The 26978-nt window shown below is 29.1% G+C and overlaps 1 protein-coding gene across 1 annotated transcript; it reads right to left on the bottom strand.

Annotated features, from left to right (window-relative positions):
* Positions 1 to 915: 915 nt before the first annotated feature.
* On the bottom strand, positions 916 to 26131 carry LOC111037608 (uncharacterized protein MAL13P1.304-like). The gene is made up of 23 exons (XM_022320273.1): positions 25996 to 26131; positions 25222 to 25934; positions 13354 to 13497; positions 13044 to 13191; positions 12849 to 12983; positions 12638 to 12788; positions 12337 to 12529; positions 12152 to 12266; positions 11770 to 12066; positions 11496 to 11689; positions 11209 to 11383; positions 11007 to 11147; positions 9869 to 10034; positions 9574 to 9810; positions 9409 to 9514; positions 9169 to 9338; positions 7642 to 7751; positions 7429 to 7567; positions 6781 to 6941; positions 6570 to 6663; positions 5778 to 5982; positions 5460 to 5566; positions 916 to 5333 (listed from the first exon to the last, which is right to left on the bottom strand). The coding sequence occupies exons 2-23, from the start codon at positions 25429 to 25431 to the stop codon at positions 959 to 961; spliced, it is 7773 nt and encodes a 2590-aa protein (XP_022175965.1). The 5' UTR covers positions 25432 to 25934; positions 25996 to 26131; the 3' UTR covers positions 916 to 958.
* Positions 26132 to 26978: the final 847 nt, after the last annotated feature.

Here is a 26978-nt window from a genome sequence, read left to right as displayed (position 1 = left end):
AATACTATTTATATTATTGCATGCAGCATAATAATTGATAGTATAGTAATATTCTTAGTTCATTATTTCTCCATCTGAAAATTGTGTTTTTCTTCGCTAATAAACACTTTACTTTGTACACAAAGTCTTTTACTTACAAAGGTCTTCAACTTGAAGATTAAACACATAATCAACAGATATTAGTATAATTAATTTAAAATAAGATCGACCAATATTCATATAAAGATTGACCAGTTGATCAGGTTGGTGATCCCTGCATCACAGTGACTACTATACAGCAAGGCGAAATCCACTTACCTACCTAACCTAACCTTTTATTTTACATATTAGATTGTCTGATAAAATGTATAAAAATCATTCTAGTTAATTATTAAGCCAACTTCATTTTAAATATTGTTTTTATCTTATTAAATGTACCTACTTTAAAAACTATTTAGTATTATAAAATAATTTCTTACTTGATAAAAGATTTGAACTGTAATTAACTGAAATAATTTTTGTTTGTTGTTGGTATTTGTCTGAAAAAAACAGTTTTTAATTAGTTAGTTCTTCTACGCAGTTCCTAAAAGTAAAAATGTATACTATAATTTTGATACTTAAATTAATACCACAACAAATAGTGTATAGGTTAAAATATTTAAAATTCAATGTTTAAATTTAAAAAAGAAATAAATAACAAAATGCTTATCAAGGACATAATAATAATGTTAATAGAAGTTTGAAAATAGTATTGCTAAAATCAATATAAGGACCACCCAAACTGAAAATAGACCCTTGATTTTAATAAACCAATTCTCATGTTTTTGATTCAATGAATTACCTTTCCCTTTAACAATTCCTAAATATGCACCTGGTTAAATTCTTTTGATAAAATATAATTAATATTGTACACATGTATAAGTAATTAACACTCACTTTAAAATACATTAGGTGGTGGTATATCTTCTAACAAAATGTCTCATCCTATCACATTGGAATGGAAAGCAACATCCATCGATTCACTGGTGCAACAAGAACATGTATGTTTTTTTAAAACTCTCCTGGTGGACATACGACGACCTTGCTGATTTAATTTCAGTATTTTTGTTTCGCTAGATTTTTTTATAAGACCCAGTTCTCGTTCCTCAACGATTTTTGTACCTTGCTTCATAGATTTCAAGTCTAACAGAGAGTCAACACATTTGGTATTTAATTCACTTTTATTTCGCCCGATTCGAATTTTAGGTATAGCATCTGTATTTGTTTTGACTTCGTGAGATATTATCCTCCAATCTAATTTTTCTTTACTTGATTTTGTTTGGGCCATTTCTTCTTGATCTTCATCAGACACAGATTCACCATCGGAAGTTAAATCAATGGTTTCATTAATTAAACTGTTGTGTATTTTATTTACACAGTTAATGGGATCAGACTTTGATGAAGTTAGAACAAGTTTATTTGAACTAGACGTTAAATTATTGTCAAGTTCTACTTTTTTTTCTCTGTACGAGGAATTTAATTTTGATTTTCTTGTTACAGTTTTTTTTTTATCATTATTGATAGAATCTTTTTTAAGCTCTTTATCTGAGTCAATTATTGTATTAATAACTGTTGGTTCTTTTATGGATTTTAAACATCCATTTCTAAGTCTTTTCAATGCAACAGGCTTCTGACTATTTGTTTTGTTAGTTGATAATGTAACCTGGCTACTATCGTTGGGCACTGCGAGTTGTTTAAAACAGTTTTTGAATGAACTGATATCAAGCCGCTCAAGCACTATTTTAGGTTCCAGTAAAAATAAATGTTTGCAAGTTTTTGTACTAGAGACGGTATTTTGATCTAATATTTTGTTGTTGTTTTCAGAATCTAGTTTAATTTTAGTAGGCATGGCTAATTTTTTCAGTTCTTTTTGAGATGCTGTAACTTTATTTTTATTTGGAAGCAATTCTTTAATTTTTTTAACTTTTTTCTGTTGATTTGCAGTCATTTCTTCAGACTGCTCTAAGTCAATTTCGCTATTAGAAGCTCCATCAACAGAAGCCACATACTTTGGACATACCCTTCTACGTTTTACCAAGGGAATTTTTTTCTGACATTTTAATCTCTTTTTTGACACATTATTTAGAGAATCTTCAACAATGTCAGAAGCAGGGGAGGAAATAATTTCTAATTCAACTTGTTTAGTTTTACATTCGGATTTCGATTTTGTTGTTAATTTGGTGTCAGTCAATGGAATGCATTTGGCCCTGCTCCTTCTTTTTCGCAGATTAGGAATATTTTTCTCCACTTGTTCAATAAGTGGTTGTTTATTTTTTTTAACTTTTCTTAAATTATATACATTTTCTGACAAATTGTTGTCAATTTCAGTATCTGAACTACTTTTGACTAAATTCACCAATTTAGATGTTTCTCCTTGAACTATAATGTCTTTATAGAACATACTATTTGGTGGAAATTCTTCAATAATAAGCGTTTTGCTAGGTTCTGATGATATTACAGGGCAGCTATTTTGTATTTCAACTGCATATTCTTTTGTTTCAGAATCCAAAATATTAATATCAACTTGTTGAGGAGTAATATCATTAGAGTCAACTAGTTGAAAGGATTTAATTTCTTCATTATATAAATTAGTATTGGAAGATGGTTCCAAATCTACTGATATCTTGTCCGTAACTATTTCTACGTTGTTTTCAATTAAATCACTGGGTTCATTAACTTCAGCTGTTGTACCTAAGCTTATATTGTTCAAAAATGATTCATTTAACAAAACTGATGTTTGCTGATTCAGAGTGTCGTACACTTCTAGTTGATTTGATTCATTCTCGGTCATAGTAAGATGATTAAAACCATATTCCGGTATAGGATTTTCAATAGTTGACACTTCAGAAAAAATATCATTGTTGGAATATTGATACTCATCATAAAGATAATCTTCGTTCTGATCACCACACACATTTTTAGGATTTTCAAAAATTTGAAAATGAATAGGCTCACTTGACTTATTTTCTCCATTAGTATTTTCAACTATTTCAGCAATATCATCTTTTTTAATTACAAATAAATTCTTGTTACCATCAACTATATTATGTATGTAACTTTTATTTTCTTCTTCAATTATCTTATTGTCACAATTTAAACGATTCTCTTCAGTGAGATGATGATTACAAGGAGTAAGATTTTTCAACTTGTTAGATTGTGAATCTGTTGAATATATTACATTACCACGGTCTATCATTCCATTATTTTTAGGCGTTATCTCATTTTTAAATGTTTCAAAATATGTTGTTAAATTTTGTTCACTTGCATAAGCTTCTTCGGAATTTTCTTTATATTCACTTTCGAATATAACATCTGGTTCTTCTAAACTGTCCTTATTTTCACCATCAGGTTTAACACTTAATTGATCTGAATCGTTTTGAACATTTGAGTTATTATTAAGTATGACACCCTGTTCTTCTAAATTATTAGTATTATTTGAATCAAGAATGAAATCTGGTTCTTCTTTACTGTCTTCATTCTCACCATCAAGTAAGTCTTCTGATTCTTCAAAACATCCATCTATTTCATCTTCAAGTATAATATCAGGTTGTTCTAAATTATGAGTATCATTTATATCAACAAGTATCATCTCTGGTATTTCTACATTATCTTCATTTTCGTCATAAGGTATGTCATATGGTTTTTTAAAATTGCTTTCATCGTTACCATCAGCTAAGACACATGGTTGATCAGGTCGATTTCCTACACTTTGGACATCATCAAGGAAATTATCCGACTCTACAAAATTTTCATAAATGTCATTTTCTAGTATGACATCAGGTTGTTCTGAGTTATTAGTATCATTTGCATCATCAAGTGTCATCTCTAGTACTTCTATATTGTCTTCAATGTCATCATCAAGTAAGACAATAGGTTGATCAGAATCGTGTTCTACACTTACAGTATCAAGGAAGTCATTTGATTCACCTAGATTGTCTTTATTTTTGCCTTTGGGTGTGAAGTAAGGTTCTACTAAATTGTCTTTATCTTCACAATCAGGTAAGATACTTACCGATGGTTGATCCGATTGATTTTCTACATTAACGTCATCATCAAGTATGAAACCTGTTTTGTTTGTCTTTTCATAATTTTCACCTTCAAGTAAGTCTTCTGATTCTTCAAAGCGTCCATCTATTTCACCTTCAAGCATGATACCTGGTGATTCTAAATTATTAGTATCATTTGCCTCATCAAGTATCATCTTTGGAACTTCTACATTATCTTCATTTTCGTCTCTAGGTATGACACATGGTTTTTTAAAGTTTTCTTCATTTTCACCATCATTTAAGACATTTGGTTGATCCGATCGATTTTCTACATCATCATCATCATCATCGAGTATGAAATCGGTTTTGTTTGTATTTTCATTATTTTCACCTTCAAGTATGAAATCTGATTCTTCCAAATGTTCTTTATTCTCACCATCAAGTAAGACTACCGAGTCTTCAAAATTACCATCAATTTCGCCTTCAAGTATGATATCTGGTTCTTCTAAATTATCCTCATTTTCATCACTAGGTAAAACGTTTAGTTGATATGAATTGTTTTCTACATTTACGTCATCATCAGGCAAGTCATCCAATGAGCCTGAATTGTTAGTATCATTTGCATCATCAAGTATGATATATGGTTCTTCTACATGTTCAAATTGTTCACCTTGAAAGATGACATATAGTTCATCTAAATTATTTTCATCTTCACTTTCAGGTATGACAATTGGTTGATCTGAATGATTTTCTAAACTTGTGCTACGATGAAGTAAGTCTACCGATTCTTCTAAATTTTCGTCAATGACACCTATAAGTTTGATATCAGGTTGTTGAGGATTATTATCATCATTTAAATCTTCTAGTTCTTTTAAATTGTCCTCATTTTCATCACAAGGCATGATACTTGTTTCATTTGAATGGGTTTCTGCATTTAAGTTACCATCTAATAAGTCATTTGGTTGTTCTGAACTGTTAGTTTCATTTAAATCACCGAGAATGATATCTGGTTCTTCTGCATATAGAAAATGTTCAATTTCAAGGATGACATCTGCTTCCTCAAAATTGTTTTCATTTTCACCATTAGGTATGCTATTTTGGTCACTGTCAGAAATATCCATTTTTTCACACTCTCCTCCGTCGATAGTATAGGATATAGGGAGAGTTTCTAATACTTCAATTTCAGAATTATCTTTAAGAAACTTGTGGGAAGTCATCAGTGTTTGTTCGGTGATCATATTAATTGGTAAATTATTGGTATCACTATTTTCAACAACTTTATTTTCAGAATCAACAATTTTCATACTCATGCTTTTGTTGAGACTGCATCTACCAAAATAATATGAATGTTAATTAAAATTGTTATAATTGATTTTTCAATTTATGACTAGGATATAAAGAAATTAAAGTAACTTAGAATGAAATGATTCAAACATCAAACAAAAAAAAACTCACTTTTCAACTTTAGAGTCATTATTATCTGGCAGACCAGGAGTTAAAGTTTGGCGCATCTTATCTAATTTTATCATTGATAATTGCTTATTGTCTATTGCAGATTTTTTCTGAAAAAATAATTGATAACATTAAAATGCAATAACAACTATAGGACTTATAACAAAACCAAAAATTGTATATTATTAGGTCATATTAAATAGTTACAGAATAATAAACTATAACTTTTTTTAAGATTTTTATATATCGCTGCACTAATTTTTTTTTAAATAAAATTTAATTTGTCAATTATAAATTATAAAACAGTAATAATAAATTTACCTTCGGCACTACTAAACAATTTGTAACAGAAGGTCTATAACTGGCGCTTTGAATTAATGGAGTGTCGAGGAGTTTTAAGAGTTCCTTTTTCATTTTTTTTGCAGTTTCAATTTTTAAGGGACTCAATACTCCATTTATAGCTGAAACTTTTTCATAAGGACCTTGTGTTGTACCAACTATGTCATCATCTGGTACAATAAGATTACTAAAATTATAAATAATGTATTAGTTCCATAATAATACAACACAAACAATATATAGTTAAGATCTGTTGGCTCAATGTTAATAGTGATTTTTATTTCTTAAAGAGATAGTTAATATTAGAAAAGTAAATAATAGGTGGAGCATTGTAACCAGAAGAATTTCATGTGTAGATATGAACTCGGCCCCATATCCAGAAATACTTTTTTTATATAAAGTGGTCTTTAACATTTTTATCATCTCCAGTTTTCCCTCAAATGTAGTATAATATTTTCACAATTTCGGATTTTTGTTTTTTTATAATGGTGATGAGTATGAAACATTAGGAAGAAGGTCTAGATTCACTTTGGAATTGATGCCTTGGTAGCATTTCTCAACTCATTTGTTGTTAAGATAGGTATTAAATTAACAAAACGAGCAACTTGAATTAACAAATAATTGTGTAACTATTGTAAGACTTCAAATGTGTCTTAAAAAAATGCATTCTTAAGTCCCAAAACTTAAAATATAATATATAAGATGGTAATATTTTAATAATATTAACAAATTTCAACTAATTTGAGATGTTAAGTAATAAAAATCATTTCATACCTATGACAAAATTTCCCATAACTTCTACAAATATTTGATTTTTTCATATTAATATGATTATCCATAAAACAATTTGCAAAAGTCATCTTAATTTCTGTAATAATAAAAACAATTATGAATTAGTATTATAATAACACATTTATTAATTATAATAAGGTAACATAAATAAATAATTTTTAAAAATCTTTTTAAAAAATAAAACACCATTTACCTTCATTAGAAAATAATCTTTTGTTAACATCACTTTTGTTATTTGGAGATATGTTATCTTTAATTTTATTAACTAAAACACTAGCAATTGTAAGAATATAATCATGTTTTGAAGTAGTTTTGATTTTCAATAATTTATATACTTCCAAAGCTTCAGAGTACCTAAATTTATTAATATTAAATTAAATTAGGTTAACATTTATAATTTATAAAAAAAATTATGAAAACAAATATAAACAGTATCACACAACATTCTTCATTTTTAAATTAGTAAATTTATTTTATCTACCTTAGTATCCACATTTTAGAAGCTATAGCAGTGGTTTCCAAACTTATTTTACTCCAAGCACATCATTAATAATTATTAATAGATTGTACTTTTAGCAAAGGGAAAAATAAACATAAGACTTAATCATAATAAGTAATAATACAAATAAACATAATACTTTTCGGTATTCTCTACTATGGAGGATATGGCACAATGAAGAACTTGTTTTAAAAACCAGATATCAATGCATAAATGACGAGAAAAAGATTAACAGGCTCAGTGAAAAATATGACATTACTTTGGTGAGGTTAGAATCGAAAAGAAGTATAGGCTACATTCCAGTAGATATGCTTATTGTTTATATTTCAATATTTAATTTACCTTTTTTCTTGTACTAAAAACATAAATTGTATTAAATAGGTGTCTTCAAATTTTTTTAAACAAGAAAAAAATAATTGTTTTTCATCTGCATCCATAGGATAACTTAAGAATGCCTTTAATTGATTGGTATGCCTGCATCCTAAAATTAAAAAAATTTAAACGAAGTTAATTTTAATTATTTACAAGTCAATCAAGAAATTACATGTAACTTACGATCAAAGATGTATTCAAACAATATCTTTTTATCTTCAATCTTTCTTAAATGCAAATGACATAAAGCATCAAAACAGTGGTTGTTCATTATTTGTAAGTTAATATAAAATCTGAAATCATAATCACTAAATTATATATCTATTTATTTATATTCTCGCATAGGCACATCAAAAAATTAATGAACTAAATAATCCTGATGCAGAATTTGAATTTAATTGATTGCTTTTAAAAACAAAATTTTTCATTATTAAAGTATAAAGAAACAAGGGTTAAATAAATTAAGAAACGTAATGTTTACTGTAACAACTAAATAAGGTAAGGTATCAATAATTTAGTTGAATAGAATTAAATATTATGAAAAATTAAAGGGTTGTATAATTTTAGATTCTGAGCGGAGCAATGTATATATTGATTTTACTATGACGTTTTTTCTTTTTATTATTTGCCTGTCATCACATTTTAGGGCAATAAAAATGATTTGATTTTCTACTTTGTTTTTTTCTTCTGGTAGGAAAGTGAATATATAGTTGGTACTTTGGAAGTCTAAAATTGACAGAAAATTCCGAAATGTGTAAATTACAAATGTAGATGAAAATTGTAAATGCATGAAAATTTCAGTCTTTATATTAGTATTATGGATGTACCATAACATTTTAAAACTATTTTTACTGTTTTGAGCTATTTTTGGGCATAAGAAAATTTTGATTTATATCAGTTCTTTTTATTAACTATGCCGACTATGGCAATAAACAATTTTAATATTTTAAATTAAAAATTTTTTTTGTTTGGTCAATAAGATTGAAAAATGAATACAAGGCATTTCAGTCAAAAATTATTTATTTAACTGTGTAATTGAGAAATAAAATACAAATTTTTACTCAGTACCCCACACACGTTTATATATTGATTAATTTTAATTAATCAATAATTATCTTTCAATTAATTATAATTACATTTTTATCAATTCAATATTCATAGAACTAAAAGTGAACCGAATTATATTAATTGATATTGTAAGTTATTAATTATATTCAAATAATTAATTTGGTAACTATAATTCAGTTATAGTTATAGTATATAGTCATAGTTGTGAACACCATCAGGTAAATTTATTTAATTAAAATAATTATTTTGTAGGATATCATCATCAATTTAAGTATTAAAGTACATTAGAACTTACAGCAATAAAAATTTTAATATATACATTGTATAAGATCTCTAGAAAATTACCATATTCTTATATTCTTTAATTCTTCATATAACTTTAAAAATTTTAATAGTTTTTAATCTTATATGAAAAATGTAACTGATTTTTAACTAAGTTTAATTACTTTTATTTTAGTAACTTGTAATTTTTACTAGTTAAAAAACAGTTAACTCGCTCAGCATTGCCAATATATACTTTTGAAATATTAACAAGTCGTAAAAATATTTTTACTTATCAAATAAACACGATGATAATTTAACATGTAACATATAAAAAATAATTAAATAAAACATTCTTATATGAAAAAAAAATAGTCTTACTTATGATCATCAAGGTTCATTAATTTGATATTAAAGAGTTCAAAGTAAATTTGTGCCCAATAATATTGTTCTTTAAAAACAAACAATCTTAAAACAGTCCAGTGATACCAATTCCAAGATTTATCATTAACCATCCACTCATTACTACTGGCAAGGATAAGCATACCATCCTATAATAAACATATTATATATATAAAAAACCATTATTTATATTAAATGAATAATAAAAATAATATTTACTTCAAACATGTCATGATCGAAAAGCCAGCTAGCACAACAAAGTTTATATAACTCTTCATTTTTAACAAAAGTATTATTAAAAATATTGGCAGTTATTTCATCCATCCTAAAATAGGTCACATTATATTATACTATATAATATAAAATTAAAATATGAAAACTAACTTTTGGACGGAACAGACATCAATCAAAAAATAAATAGTAATGAAATCTTGCATTTGGTTAGAGAGTTCAGCATTCAAGTAAATCCTTAAAAGACATTGGATATTGGAAGGCGGATACAAGCCTTTATTTTCTTCAATACATTCAAGTTTCCATTGTTCAATTAATTTATTTCCATTAGGTTCATTAGTCACAATAGCGTCAATGAGATACAATGGTAAATTTCCAAATTCCATCCGACTAAATATTTAAAATTATTATACATTGTTTTTTTTTTTTTAAATATTTTATCACTAACCGTTTACAAGCATACTGCACGAGGGAAGTAAAATCACATTGTATAATTTGATGAGTACCGTTTTCTTCAATTTGTTTTGGTAACAGTTGAAAGTTGACAAAATATATAATTGCATTAAAATATTGAGTGACTAAATTTATAATTTTCACTCTATCAACCAAATCAACTGAAATAATAAAGTTATTTAATTTTCCAACACAATATTAAATATATAAGTTTATGTCAATTTTTGATTTGGACAGTTTGCCAAGGCCAAAAATTGGTGCAAAGTGCAAACCCAGTCTGATTGTTAGAATAATGAAGTGACTCAGAAAAAAATGCAGTACTATATGTGCGAAAACCACACCAATGTTGCCTCCAAAAAAAGGCACACAGCCTGAGGTAACTCTTATAACAGACATATTATACTATATTATAATTATATGAGTAGATATGTCGTAAAATGCAAGCATTTACACAAATTTAACATTTTGCAATTCTTTAATTATAAATTAGTCATAATTTCTACAGTATAAGATCTAAATTTAAAACTTAGCATATCCAATTTCTGAAGACGTAGGTTAGGTGGCACTGGCATTTGCTGTACCCCTCTTTCAAATGCTTAACACAGAAAATTTATGCTCAGCAGGTCAAGTATACCTATGTTAGTTTAAAAATTAGAGTGAATCGACCTACTGGTAAGAACATTTTCTGTGTTTGTAGGTTTGTTTTTTTAGTGGTTTAATTTGTAAGTGAGTAATGAACATTTTCAATTCCCACTATATTATAAACGCATAACTTGGTTAAAAATTGAACTATCATAAAAATTAAATATACAAATATAAGGTTATGTTCTTACTATCAAGTTTCATAATAGGTCAATTCACTCTAATTTTTTAACTAATGAAAAGCTATGTGTGACCCGCTAAGCTTAAATGTTAAACACTTGTTAGATTGATACAACAAATTCCGATCCTCTAAATGGGTAATAAAAGATGAGCTAAACTTTCGTAACAGCTTCTGTCAAACATTATTTAACTAGTCAACTCAAATAATCTATAAGTATTTATAAATCAACAATAGAATATAATTCACAAATAATCTCAATAATAATTTATTATTGTACAACTGATGTGTTAATATTTTCACTAATATTTACCATTTGTTATTTGAACACAGTCTGTAAGCTGCATGCGTTTGAAGAAATTTTCAACACGCAGCATTTGAGACAAACAATCATTCAACATGCTTACATTTTTTTTACCATCCAGCATACCAGAACATTCAAATAAAGGAACACCTAAACAGGATATGAATTAAAAGTGATAAAGACAATCATATTGAAAACAATTTATAATTACATAGTCGATCAGCATATTGTTTAACAAGCATGACATGGTTCCAAAGACATTGCACTAAATGTAGAATTATAACTTCACTATGAGTTCCATTTTTCCATTTTTCAGCTAACTCATCAATAACTGACATCATGTTGTTTTCTACTATTATAGATATTACAAAATGTAATTTATCAAGCTGAAAAAATCAATTATTCGTCAATTAATAATGATATTATATTAGATTATAAATATAAATTAAAATACTCAAATCTGTCGAAACCAAAGTAATACAATATTTAAATTCTTACCAAAGAGTAATTTTCGTAATCATATGTCTTATCCCAAAAAAAAGGTTTTAAATTTTTTTGTAAACATTGATGGAATATCAAACTCGGGTTGAAAAATGAACACCAATTTTTTAAAATTAATTTATCTAAAACTTCTTGTTGAACACCATCATGTTTAAATCTAATAATTTTGGTGTCTGATAAGCAATCACATTCTAGAAAAAAAAAATATTAGAAAGTATATAAATATACTTACAACAAGTAGCAATCATGAAATACAAGTTTTGTTAGTTACCAAAATAAATTGAAGATGAACAATAGAGATTTTTTACATTATTTCTAAAATTGGAACCAAATGAGCCCAATGTTTTGTTAGAAATACTGAAATCTAAATAACTAGCATAATCAGGCAACTTCACAAAACTAGCATAAGGCTTTGATACTTTAAGATGATTGATAACTGATGGCATTTTGGCTTTATACCACTGGTTAATATCAAACAAAAAAACGTAAGATTTAGGACTGGCATCAACATTTTGACGAATTTCTATTAACATTGTAAATAATGTTATTCCAAAATTTTCAGACATATCTAAAAAATATCAAAAACAAACACCAAATATGATGGTTATAAAGTAACTAATTCAATTATTTTCTACTATAGAAAGTTCAGTTACCAGTGCTTTTTCTGACCAAGGTGTCATTACATAAAGTTAACGCAGATATACATCGACCAATTCCACTATCTTTTTGTAATGACATTTTAAATTTGATGTTGTATTCTTTATACGCCTTCATACATGCAAACACAATATTTTATAACAAAATAATTTAATTTCATAGTTTGTAAAATTTAGCTCACTCTATATGAAAAACGGCCATTTGACATCAAAGTTCTATGTTCATAGGATAAAGCTATCATCATTGCATTTGGAAGTCTAGAATTATCTGACTGAATAATCCAAAGATAACATAGTTTGTGTGGATCATCAGCTTCTTCGAGAAAAGTAATATGGGAAATTGGCATTAAACATTCAGGTTTGTTTAATACATATCTAGACAAAATAATAAAACAAATACATTATTTACACAATGTGTATTGTGTAAGCTTCATGATTTAATTCATATTATTTATATATAATGACTAAGGACCAAACACTTACAGTGTCTGCATAATTTTACAGTCCCATAGTTGGAAGTGACCTGTAATATATCCTATGGCAACAGCATTGATTTCTTCAGTATATAACAAACAAGATATGCTGAAGTTTAGTTTGCCACTGCACTGTTTATTATAAAAATTATGGAAATTTTCTGAAATAAGAAACGTGATAAATATATTTTTTTAATAACATTTTTTAATTGTAATTTTACCATTTATAAACATTGCTAAATGAAAGTCACAATCATCACTTATCTTTTTAGCTTCTTGACTATTGTTGTTTTTCCTTAGAATGAATAGTTTGCTAGGACTTGATTCATTTACAACTATTTCATTACTTCTCAATTCTATGGAAAAAAAATTTTAATTTTTAATAATATAAATATAATAATATTTAGTCAAATTACGGTTTTCAATGTGATGTTTTCTTAAGTCAACTGCAAAAACCGATCCGGTTGCCAATCCAAGTAAGAGTATGGTGGACATAACTTTGAACACATCACAAAGTTGATCTTGCGCAAGTGATTCATTATTTATTGTAGAAATGTAAGATATCTGAAATAGATATCATTTTTAAAATTGATTTTTTTTATTCAGTCTTAGGAGGACATAAACACCATATTTTTTTTATGCAATGTGTTGTGTCAACGCAATGTAGACAACACACATGGGTAGTTTGTTCTCTTAAGATAATTAAATAAATAAAAATTAGCATACTGGACTTGGTGTATGAATGCACCGAATGGTTGATAGTGTTGGTAATTGACAAACAAACAATATACCAAAAGATTTACTAGAACATCCAACTAATAGCATATTCATGGTTTTCTCGCTTTTATGTAATTCTTGAACAAAAGTAATCTGGAATAAAAATTAATATTACCTCATATTATTTTACACTAACTATAAAAAGATATTTCCAATACAAATGTTCAAGTATATATTTTTGGACTTTTTAAATGATTATGTTTTTAACAATTACCAAAGAATACAAAGAAAGACATAGTTGAATGGATTTGTTTAAACAAATCTTTTTCATGAACATTTTTACCATTTTTATTAATTATTATTAAGTATTAAAGGTACCTAAATCAAAATAAATTGATAATGTTAAAATAAAATGTACATAATTAATAATCATCGTAGCATCAAATAAATTATTTATAAAATAGTCAATATGAATTTGATGCCTACCTAATCATATTTTCATGAATTCTGATTTCTGGTAATAATATACTAGAGGTTCTACTTAATTAATACCTAATAATAATTCAACTTAATTATGTTCAATCATAATATTTTCAGAAAAAATTGAACATTTCAAATGCCTAATTAAGTTAAACAAAAAACTTGAACAAAATTAACAAAACATGCAATTCAATTTGGATAGGTACATGAACATTAGAAACAAATGTAATATGCCAAAAGAGTTTTTGAAGAAATGAACAATGATATATGCAGTATTGGTTAATGATGTAACGCAAATTACAAATTACTGTAACAAAATTACTTTTGCAGTAACTCTTTAGTTATTTCATTAATTGGACGCAAGTGAAAAATAATTACTTTTTAAAATTAATATCTATGAAGTAAAGTGTTGTTTTCCAAGTTATTAAAATAAGTAATGAATGTAGAGTGTACAACAAAATATAGGGGATACAATATTCGAGAAAAATTAAAAATCAATAAAATTTGCTTAAGATTCCAAAAAATTAAGATTGTAAACATTAATCAATAATATCATTAAAGACCTCAGGAATTAACACTCATATATTTTGTTCATGTACAACATTAAGCCAATAACAATGTGCCTACATCATCAATGTTATACAGTCCATACCTCAATACAATTTATATAAAATAAATAGTAGAAGTCATCAGGTATGTACAGATTTTATATTAATTTTTAAAAATTTAACTATATTTAATATTTTACTTATTGAATGAAAAAATAACATATCGCAATTTGAAAAAAAGTAATTTTGGACTATTTATTCTTTAAAAATGGAGTAGTCATTTTAACTAGTGTAACTAATAGGTACAGGTAAAATTGAGCGAAAATAACTTATTCTATTTCTACTACTAATTTGTTATGACTTTGTCATGTACGTAATAAATATATTTTTAATTTTTTGTTTATATTCTATATTTAACTACTTTAGTTAATTAGTTAATATTCTTAACTATGGGTGATTTGAATGATAATATATCTAAGCCAATTGAAAATAATTCTATTACTACTTTTACTACTGAAACATTTGATAAAATGCCGAGATCGATAAATATTTTGAAACTTCCTCAAAACAAGCTAATATTTTGTAAATTCCCTCAGCGATGAAAAAAAAAAACCAAGACAAGAAGATTGATGAGATTGAGTTTGATGATTTAAATCAGACATATACCTAAAAATGTATAAACAATCTGTTATTGTTCCAGTATTCAATGCCAGTGACATCACTAATGTCTCCAATTATCACCCTATTGCTCTAATATCAACTACTAAAATACTTGGGCATTCGTGTAGCAGGTGATCTACAATTATTATTACCTATTTTTATATCATATTATTCCAGGTGAAATATACATTTGTTTTATGAAATGGCGAAATTAAATACTAAGTTTAAATTTGCATATTTTTGCATAATATTTCGTCGTATTTTAAGAAAATCAATTTTTAGCCTATTGGGCATATTTTGTATTACTTTTATTTTTATAAACGAAAAATTGTCAGGAAAAATCATAATTGGGTGGTCGTAGTTTGTTGTATCTAACACATACGTCTGTTTACGATAGTCTCGAAAAATGCATGGCACTACAAAAGAACTATTACATCGTCATCTGATTGAAGCATGGTGAAGATAATGTTCCAAGATACTTTTTAAAAATTTTTAAATGATACTAAAAATGTTTAATGTAATTGAAATTTGTATTATTTTTTCTTTTTTTATATTTGACGAATATTTGTATAATAATATGACGTATGTACTCGTCATAAAAAATGTTTTTATACTATTAAAAAAATTATTTTTTAAATTTGTATGCAGATCACTCTACTGCAGTAGATCACCTGCTACACGAATGCCAATACTTGGGATACTTAGAAAAAAAATTACTTCAATACGAATTATTTTTTAATTAAAAGATTTTCTTAATTACAATCGATACGAGTTTATAGAATATATAGGTAGCGGAGAACTATGATATAGGTGAGGTAAAGAGGGGGGTCGCTAATCAAAAAACTGTGATATTTTGCCATACCGCTAGCTACATTTTAGGATCAATAAAATTATTAATTTCTAATATACACAATCTATTTTTATCTAATTTAGTGGGAAAAGTTTTAGAATATACCGGCGACACAGCAATATTTTTTCAGGAATAAAATTCTATTGATCTCAAATCAATAACAAAAAAACGATTTTTCACTAAAAAAAAATGGGCTTGTGGTTAATTCACTTGCATATGATACAAATAAAACACTTGCTTTAACTAATGTATAGTCTCTTTACTTAAAATAACTACCTACTTACAAGAATCATCCGCCATCCTGTCTAGGGAGAGAAAATTAAGAGGAAATTTGTAAATTTGAGTGTTTTAAATGAAATGATGTGGGTAAAGTAAAATACCTTAGATTTATTATCATGAGAATATGAAATGGAAAACACAAATTGAAATAATTAGAAAAATATTAGAAAAACTTTATTTTGTTTTTAAAGAATTTTCAGTTTTAATTTTATTTACTTTAAGATATGTTTATTTTGCATTAGTTCAGTCTCTTTTAGTCTATGGCATAAGTCAAATGTAATAATAAATAAATAATATTATACATAGAATATTGATAAGGATTGAATTATAAGGTTAAAAATATTTCATAACTATTTATAGTTGTTATCCTCAAAATATTAAATTTAAATCAGTTTTATAAGTATGTTTCTGTTATCCAACTACATTCAGATACCTATATATTACAAAGATAACAAATACGTACTTAAATATATTTCAAAAGGCTCAAATTTTAAACCAAATTTTTTATGTATGAGACAGAAATCAAACTTTTATACATTCATAATTTTCATGTTATTATGATTCCAAATTAACCATTTTTTATTGTTTTTTGCTTTTTTATTTCGTTTTACAATTATTGCAGCTAAGTAATTTAAATATTTTTATTGTGCTTTAGCAATAGAAAAATGATAAGATAATGCAACTGCAATTTCAGCTTGAATTTCAAGTTAATTAAAATGTGTTCTTTCAAAAATCAAAGGATAGAAACAATCATAAGACATTAACAACATGATTACTGTGTGGTGTTTCATAAATTATTGATTAAAACAAAACAGCTTGTATGAAGTATGCGCTGATCACTTGAGTGGATGTAAAGCATTTGTTTTTGACTCAGTTTTTGATGTACCTATAAAATATTTAAAAAGTCAGTTTCACAACTGAAAACTCTAAATTAATTGATAATTGTTTTCAAGATAATTTTTGTCTGTATTTTTAAATAAATTTTTTTTGCTTTTTTCAAACAATTTTAAGCTATTTTTGCTATTTATTTAAAGTACAAGCCCTATAATAAAAAATTGTTAAAATATAAAATCAGTAAAATGTTAATTAGAAAAATGCTATTTATAAAGCAAATTTGAGAGTTGATTGTTTTAGGTTATATCTAATATTCAATCTTCATAACTAATTATCATTTAAATTTAATGTTATTGTTGTATATGGGGCAACACTGTTGCTGTCATAACCTTATTAGTAGATATAGTCAGTAAGTTAGCTATCGGTTAGACGTTTGATGTCCGCATGGTAAAAGAAGTAATATAATATAAGCTGTTGTAATAATGTAACTAATGTAACATGAATAAACATAATTTGAATAAAGTATAAACATAACATGGCGCAGTCGAATGGATCAATAGTACCAGCCCCAGCTCCGCTAGACATCAATGACTCAGGTACAGTAATCAATAATATTAAATTATTTAAAAGCAAGTTTGATCTGTACCTGAGAGCTAATGAGCTGGATGCCAAAACGGATAGCCTTAAGGTTGCGGTACTGTTGAGTGTCATAGGTGATAACACGTATGAGTTGTTAGAAACATTAAACGCGACGAGCTCAGCAGCAACTGTTGAGACTATATTTAAAACGCTCCAGGAGTATTATGAACCCAAATACAGTAGTCGCCGCTTATTGGACTCACTTTGGGACCCTACAATTTGAGTCAATTAACCGAATGAGTCAATAAGGCGAATGACTCAAAAACCTAACCTTACCTAACCGTGCGAATCTGGACCAACCGTTTTGAGTCTAATATGCGAATGAGTCTATTAACCGTGAGTCCAATAAGCGGCGACCACTGTATAATGTAATAATTGAACAGTTTAATTTCTTTCAAAGGAAGCAAGAAGAATTTGAAACATTTGATAAGTTCTTGAGGAACATTAAAACAATTGCAAAACGTTGCAATTTTGGTGATCTGGAGAATACCATGGTAAAAGTACACATTGTTCTGGGAGTTAAAAACAGAGCACTGCAGGAAAGATTACTGAGGGCACCTGACTTGACCCTTAAATCAAACTGTTGAGCATTGCAAGTCAGCAGAATTGGCAAAACAACAGCAAGAAGTACTCCACAGAAGTGATGAAGTGGATGTTCATATGACCAACACTGAAGCAGTGAAAAATAATAGTAAGTGGCAAGATTTTTCAAAAAAAGATAGAACTAGTAGCAGTTCTATTGATGTTGAATATGACTGTAAGAAGTGCGGAAGGCGTCATGGATACAAAAAGTGTTTTGCTTTTGGGAAGTCCTGCATCAAATGTGGAAAATTGAATCATTTTGCAGTGGGCTGCCGTGGTGTCACACAACTTCATAAGGAAGTTAATAGTATTGGTAAGAATGAAAATATTAAATTTCTAAGGGATAATGAACCTGGCTATAAATTGTTTGACATAATGTCTGTTGAAATAGGGAATATTAATGCACAATCAAAAAAAAATGGGTGGTCTGAAATTGTTAAAGTTAATGATAATTGCAAAATAAATTTTAAACTGGATACAGGATCTGATATTGATATTATACCGTTAAGTATATTTAAACAGTTAAATTGCAAGTAAATTAAATACAAAACAAGTAAATTTTAAATAAAACTTATCTGAAAATCAAGGCTTATGGTGGTTTTAGTATAAAAGATGTAGGATCAGTTGAATTAGTATGTGAAGCAAATAAAGAAAAAAATTGTACCAGATTCATTATTGTAGATGATAGTAAAACAAGATGTGTACCTATCTTAGGATTAAAAACTTGTATTAAATTAAGATTGATAAATAGGTCTAAAGTGGAAAGCATTGAATCAAATGTTTGTTTAAATTCACTTATAAAAGATTATAAAGAAGTATTTGATGGCGGACTAGGATGTTTTCCGGGAGAATAAAAAATTAAAATTAAAGAAAATAGTGAACCAAGGTTAAATCCTCCGAGGCGAGTTCCAGAGTCCATTAAAGAAGAGCTAAAAAATACATTATCTGAAATGTGTGAATTGGATGTGATAGTTAAGGTTGAGAGACCAAAGAGCTGGTCGAGTAACCTTGTTATAGTAGAAAAGCAGGATAAGTCTCTGCGTGTTTGTTTAGATCTTGTTGAGCTAAATAAGGTAATTATTAGGGATCAATTTTTAATCCCAACTCTTGAGGAGCTGAGACTAAATCTGAACAATAAAAATGGTTTACTTTATTTGATCTAAAGGATGGCTTTTGGGAAATAAAATTGGATGAGCAATCAAGTAACCTGTGTAAAAGTACCCCTTTTGGGTTCTACAGATTTACCAGATTGCCTTTTGGACTCTCGTGTGCACCAGAAGAATTTCAAAAAAGAAGCATAGAGTGTTTTGGGGATATTAATAATGTGTATATATATTTTGATGATTTACTTATAGCTACTGAGGATGAAAAAACTCATGATGAGGTAGTAATACAGGTCTTAGAGAGGGCAAAAAAGTTCAATATAAAATTTAATTGTGCAAAATTAAAATATAAATAGCATGAGATCAAGTATGTGGGTATGACATTTAGCAATGAGGGAATGAAACCGGATGGGGACAGAGTTAAGGCGTTATTAGGTTTAAAGCCACCTAAATGCAAATTAGAGTTGCAGAGGTTACTAGGAGCATTTAATTACTTGAGACAATTTATACCTAACATGTCTACACTAATTACTATATTGAGGGACTTACTTAAAAAAAATGTGTGTTGGGTATGGAGTGAGGCTCACACTGAGGTATTAAACAAGTTAAAACAAATAGTTGCAAGTCCTCAAGTGTTAATTAATTTTGACCCAAACAAAAAAATAACAATACAGTGTGATAGCTCACATACAGTTCTAGGGGGTTGTTTGTTGCAAGAGGGTAGACCAGTTGCATTCTCTTCGAGGAGTCTGAATGAAGCGGAACAAAAGTACCCACAAATTGAAAAAGAAATGCTAAGTATTGTGTATGCATGCAGAAAATTTCATAATTATGTGTATTGACATGCGACACAGGTAATTACAGATTATTCACCATTGGTGTCAATATTTGGTAAAAATTTTGATAAAGTAATTTCAGTAAGGTTACAGAAAATGAAACTCATTATTTATGATTTACATGTAGAATATTTGCCGGGAAAGCTTATGTTCATTGCAGACTTTCTTTCTAGAAATTACCTTGATGAAGAAGAAAATGAACAAGAGATAGAGTTATCCATGCAATTGATTACAAAAATATTATTGTGACTGAAATAGCAAAAGAAACTGAGAATGACGAGATATTGAAAAGTGTGGTTAAAATGTTTACAGAGGGGTGGCCTAAAGACAAAAGACAAGTGCCCAAGTGCATAAGACATTATTGGAGGTTAAAAAAGAATATCTCTGTGGACCAAGGAATATTATATTATGATAAGAGAATAGTGATACCAAGTAAATTAAAATTAGCTGCATTGAAATTGATACATGAAGGGCATAATGGTATACTCAAGACATTGTTGAGAGCAAAATAGTTGGTTTATTGGATTGCTATGGATAATGAAATACGGCAGTATGTGAACAGTTGTGTGATTTGTTCAAAATTTAGAAATGCTAATAGTAAGGAATCCTTGATTTATCATGAGATACCAAGTTTACCTTTTGAAATCGTTAGTTGTGATGTTTTAACATTTGTTGGTTTTGATTTCTTAGTAATAGCTGATCATTATTCTAAATGGCTAGAGTTGATTAAACTACAACAGAAAACAGCCAGTGAAATGGTCAAGCAATTTAAAATAGTAATGAGTGTTCATGGCTGTTCTAGAATAATATTTTCTGACAATATGCCATTTGGCTCAATGGAGTTTCGGACGTTCTGTAAGGAAGTGAACATAGAATTAAATACATCAAGTCCAAGATATCCACAATCAAATGGAATGGCTGAACGAGCTGTACAGACCGCTAAACAGTTATTACGTAAAACTGAAAGTGAGCGTAGGGATGTAAGTGACTTGTTACTTGAATATCGTTGCACTACAATACCGCACATAGGAGCAGCACCTTGTGAGTTGCTAATGAGTAGGTTGTTGCGTACTAAATTTCCAATTAAAGAGTCAAATTTAATGCCTAAGGTGCAAACTGAGGTGAGCCTAAGGCAACAAGTGTATAAAAAAAAATATAAACAGTATTATGATAAAACGGCAAAGAATAAACAAGGGTTCGAGGAAGGTGACAAAGTTATGGTTTGGGAAAATTCAATGTGGGAACCAGGTATAGTAAAAGCTAAAGTTGCTGATAGCCCTAGGTCTTATATAGTACAAGAATCGGGAAGAATGGTGCGAAGAACATCAGCACACCTTAGACGTTCACTAACGAGAGTAGGTGCACACCAAGAGTTTGATAATGATGACATAATAATAGGTATGGTCTTTAAAGCAGTTAGTGCTAGTAATAGAGCAATAGTAGGAGAAATTGAGGAAGTTAGGAATAATGTTGAGGGAGGGACTGAGACGGAGTTAAGTGATGATGAGTTGATTGTACCTGAATGGATGCAGTACTTTGGCACAGAAGAAAGAGTGACTAAAAGTGGGAGGATAGTAAAGATTCCAAAAAAATTATTAGAATAATTTATGTTATGATATAATTATTTTGTTTTGTTGTTTTCTTTAAAAAAAAAAAATGTTCATACATGGATATAAGTATTTTGTTTTGTTGTTTCTTTTTAAAAAAAAAAAAAATGTTCTTACATGGATATAATATTGTTTGTTGTTTTCTGTTAAAAAAAAAAAAATGTTTAAGGGGGGGATGTTGTATATGGGGCAACACTGTTGCTGTCATAACCTTATTAGTAGATATATGCCGGGTTGCATGAACGCCCGTTAAATGTTTAACGAGCCGTTAGCGTGCTAACGAATGATTAAAATTTTATTCATCTGTTAAACAATCTTTAAACGTTCAATAGTTTTATTGGACCGTTAAAATATAGGTTACCAGCTCATTAAACTAATGGGTCGATTTCGGCTCTTTAAATTTTAATCATTCGATAATCCTACAGTTATCACGCATACGTATTCAGGTGTCAGTAGTACGTCGTCACTATACCTACCCTGTAGTTGGTCGTACTTATTAAATTTTTTTCTTAATACTTATAAGCTGTAACCGAAAATAGTAAAAATGTCGAGTTCTGATTCAAGTTTATCGATTTCCGATGATGAATTTGTTTTGGATATTTTGTATCATTTACCTAGACCGAGGTTATTTAGAGATCGATCAAATCCTTTGGAGGAATTTGATGAAATCGATTTTAAGTGTCGATTTAGGTAAGTAATAAGGTGTTTTAAAAACATTGTTACATATTTAAATGTTAATAACACCAAACCAGTTTTATTATATTATTTAAATTCTAAATACGTATTATGTTTTATTTATAACAAAAATCTAAAAATATTCCATCCTAATGCAGTACAAATCATTAATAGTCCTACTGGGCCTGTACTAAGCCAGTCGGACTTTTCCATCTATCCGCCCTGGGCAGTCCACTCATATATATTATTATCTTTATACATAGGTAAGTACTACCTATATATTATTATATAATGCATGAATGGCATAGTCGTAACTAGTCCTTTAAGTTATGGGGGTGGCTAGATTCCAAAAAAATGTTTATAGCGATTTTTTTTTAATTAGATTATTATTTTTCATTGGTTTCTATTGATGTTTACAACTGACTTGAATGATTATTCGTTTATATTAAACATTATATTTTTTTATATTGTAGTCAAAAATAAAGTTAATACTAATTTATAAATATTTATCATTTATTTACTAGTATATAAACACATACATTTATCCAAAAATTCTGGGGGGCTGCAGCCCACCCCTAGTTACGCCTACAATGAATGGTAGTTTAATACAAATACACTAAAATGTACATGATTTTTAATTTAAAAACAGGCTATCAAAGGAAACATTTGGTTTTTTATGTAATTTTATTGGCGAAGAATTACGTAATTCTCGTAGAAGTTTCGCGATTTCTCCAGAAATTCAAATTTTAGTAACATTACGTTATTATGCAACAGGAGCATTTCAAGTATTTTAAATAATATAGACAATATACTAGTATAATATTATATTCTAATATATTCTAAGTTATCAAGTAGATCTAAGGACCCTTTGCCATTAATAATAAAGTTCTCAGAATGAAAACCTGCCTCTCACTTGTATAAAATATAAATTAAAATGTATTTATACAATTACAAATTACCTACTTACTATTAAAAGTAGGTAGGTACTTACGGTAATCGGAAAAAAAATCCCCAGACTACAATATTACTCACGACCACATGCAAATGGTTGAATAAATATTTTTTAAACGTATATTATATTATATTTTTAATTTAAGCTAACAATATAAAATTTAATATGTTTTGCACACGATCGTGGTGTACAACTTGATAGTTGATATTATATTAGGTAGGAATTTGTTTATAAATATTTTGGAATAATTCATTAGGCTGTCATTGGAGATCATGTGCACGTACATAAATCAACCATTTGTAGAACAATAAAACGCGTATCACAAGCGATTTGTCGTCTTCGATCTCAGTTCATTGATTTTCAATAATTGGCTTAAAAGGCAATATCAAGTGAATTAATAGCTCTTTTTCCCTTTCAGTAAAGTTTTTTCCTCTCATACGTTTCTGTTTTAACTGACTCTCATTTATATTATGTTCAGACATTTTTTATAATATTTAGGTAATTACAATTGCTAAAAAAACACTAATCATATAAAATGTGTACAAAACAACAGAACCGAAAACGCCGAAGAAAGATTAAGTACAGACTAGTAGACTACAAATTCACAATTTGTAGAATTTAGCAATTATTGTTATTATACATATTCAAAATAAAAGTTCAAACAGCTGTTGATACAGTATCTAGATCATAGGATTTTATCACTTTTTCTGTGATAAACTTAAATTTCTACACTAACCTCGGTATCATGTTTAATACCAAAATATTTTTATTGTACGATTTGTGCAACCCAAACGATTCTGTAAAACGATTTAACGGCTCGTTAAAACTGTTCATTAAATAAATTTAAAGTTCATGCAACCCGGCAATAGTCAGTAAGTTAGCTATCGGTTAGACGTTTGATGTCCGCATGGTAAAAGAAGTAATATAATATAAGCTGTTGTAACAATGTAACTAATGTAACATGAATAAACATAATATAAATAAAGTATAAACATAACAGTTATTATATATTACATATAATTAGGAAGGTAGGTACGTATTATTGTTATTGTTATTGAATATTGTTGTTATTATCATTAGGTACCTACTCCAAATAAAAGTAAAAGTTGGTTACTATTTGTTCATAAAACTGTAACTAATAGATTTTTATAAATATATAGATAAGAAACTTTAAAATTGAAGACCCTCCCCCTCTTGTAGCAAGCTTGCTTAATAAGAGAGGAATCAATTCACATATAATATTTGATAACTATTATATTGTTTCTTAAACAGCCTTGCCAAAATCACCTCCAAAAAACACACAAAACATTCAGTACTCACTCTAATCCTATAATCACCCAACTATCATCCAATCAAATTCCAGGTAATCCACCCAGGCAACTGAAAAGGAACTAGTGTAAGGACCTACTCTCTCCTTAAATCGCTTCCCACGGAGTGTCGCCAATGTGCAACTTCCCCCTCCTGTAAATCAATTTCCATCACATTTACTTATTGTATAACTTGTAAATACAGATTGTTAATATTATGTTTTGTTCAATAAAAAAAAAAAAACTATTATATTGTACTACAGTAATTGCTTATTGAGTCTAATAAAAAAATGATTATATTGTTTTAAGTTGAATATTGTGTCAGTACCTACAGTTTTTAAGGGAAAAATCAAAACTGAACTGTCAACGATTAGGATTGTTCTTGCTCCGTTTGAGAGCCACAACGGAAGATACTTATATTACAATATACCTCGCAATATACACATACGCTACACACTTGCACTATAGTTAACCATACCACTTAAGTGGTGTTTCAGAAACACTTAGGCATTTAATAAAGCTTACCTCCATTGAATTGTCTGTTTGACCAAAAGATCTGGAAGACTCCACGCAGCCAGTGGTCTTTGAATAGAGCACGAGGTCGGCGCCGTTTGTGAACCACGCATACTCACCGCCGACTATCAATCCGCCTTTTAATCCATCACGGTCCAGTCCCAAAGCGCATTTAATTGTATGCGTTTCCAACACTTTCAACATTCCCTCCGGATCCGACATGGTGGTCGGTCGACGGGATCTCGGAAACCCGCACTGTTTATCGTGAATGTATTAAGTGAACCGCAAGCGTGCCGTTATATAGGTGACGTCCGCGGTCACCCGAAGTCGGAACTCGTGTTTGACGAACGCACGTAATCCGAACACCAAAAAGTTAGATTAAAAACTGAGACGAGCACAACACCGAAAACGCGGGGAAATGCGATAAGCCGAACGAATCGCCTTGCTGTTGTAGCATCTATCGGCAACTTTGTGAAACTCTGGAGTTCGCGTGCGCGAGCAAAAACGTGGTTGGAAAGACGAACTGCGACGCTACCAGCTATAACACACGAACACGAGAATGCGCCGCGCAGTGTTGGAAACCGACATAACCAAAAAAATAAAAAACAACAACGGTCGGGGGTGACAGGGTGACATCACTGACGAAGACGTGACGAATAACAACTGCGATTAATCACGGCGTCATCTGTATCGATTGTGATTGGTGCGTCGTGCCGTGGACCTACCTATTAATAGGAGGTTAAAAATCAATATGATTTCGGCACAACCTGCGCGATATCAACTTACCGTTACTGGCTTCGCGGTTTGAGATAGGAACAGTATACCAAACGGTGCATGGTACGACTGCGATTACGGCCATGGAAAAAGGAAAGATAGAAGCCCGACTCGAAACGAATTTTGGTCTGCTTACGTGGCTCCCTGCGATGACAATTGTTTGTTACTACGCTTACTGAATTTCAATGGGTACTAGGGTCTAGGAGTAGGGACTGTTCAAAACAAAAATACATATATAAAATACTCATAGTAAACTCTACTAGCGCAACAAGTGACAATTGTTTTAACTAAAACCAAACGAACAAAATATTATATCAAGAGTAAGTCGGGCATCCATCTTTCCTGTATCTATGGGTGATGCCTACAGGACGTTGCAGCAGTGTTGTTGTGGACACGCGCGACACTTGCACTATTGCGAGGTACCTCTACCGCCGAAAACAGCCGATGTTATGGCGCAAGCTGGCGGTGTTCGACACATTTGAAAACGCTTTAATTACCACACCGTTTAGCAATAACAGACTATACTGCTGCACATTTATTGGGTGAAATATTAATATTAATCACCTCATATTATTGTCAGTCGTGAATCCTGATTAGTTTGATGATCGTTTCAAAACTTTTCGAACGCTCTGTATGTATTCTACTGCATACCTCCACACACTAACTACCTGTAGTGCAGTGTAACGGACTGGACACCAACCTACATAGTCGGGTGGGTGACGGGGTGCTGGGTATTTTCGGTAGGTGTGTGTTTTTTCGGTGTTTATCGGCGAGAACCAATCGATTGCTACGTATCTGTATTCATCATAATATTATTATAGTTTATACCATAATAGTTTATAATATCATTGATATCTCAATTCGTAGTTTATACTTGTACGGTGCATTAACGCTCGATACCTTTACACGATTGCTGATTTCCCCTCCACACAAGCATACCCAAACCTTCGAAAGCGGCTTGGTGTTTACAGAATAATACTAATTCGACTCTCGCA

The sequence above is a fragment of the Myzus persicae genome, unplaced genomic scaffold (assembly GCF_001856785.1).
Source record: "Myzus persicae strain clone G006 unplaced genomic scaffold, MPER_G0061.0, whole genome shotgun sequence".
NCBI lineage: Eukaryota > Metazoa > Arthropoda > Insecta > Hemiptera > Aphididae > Myzus > Myzus persicae.
Note: the sequence above shows the minus strand (reverse complement) of the source record. Positions and strands in the feature narration are given on the sequence as shown.

Excerpts from the sequence above, each read along its gene's own strand:
- LOC111037608 (XM_022320273.1), bottom strand. The coding sequence starts at position 25,431 with ATGTCGGATCCGGAGGGAATGTTGAAAGTGTTGGAAACGCATACAATT. Across the intron at positions 12,984-13,043 it reads AAAACATCACATTGAAAACC|AATTGAGAAGTAATGAAATA; the intron begins GTAATTTGACTA and ends TTTTTTCCATAG. Across the intron at positions 12,267-12,336 it reads ATGGCCGTTTTTCATATAGA|GCGTATAAAGAATACAACAT; the intron begins GTGAGCTAAATT and ends GCATGTATGAAG.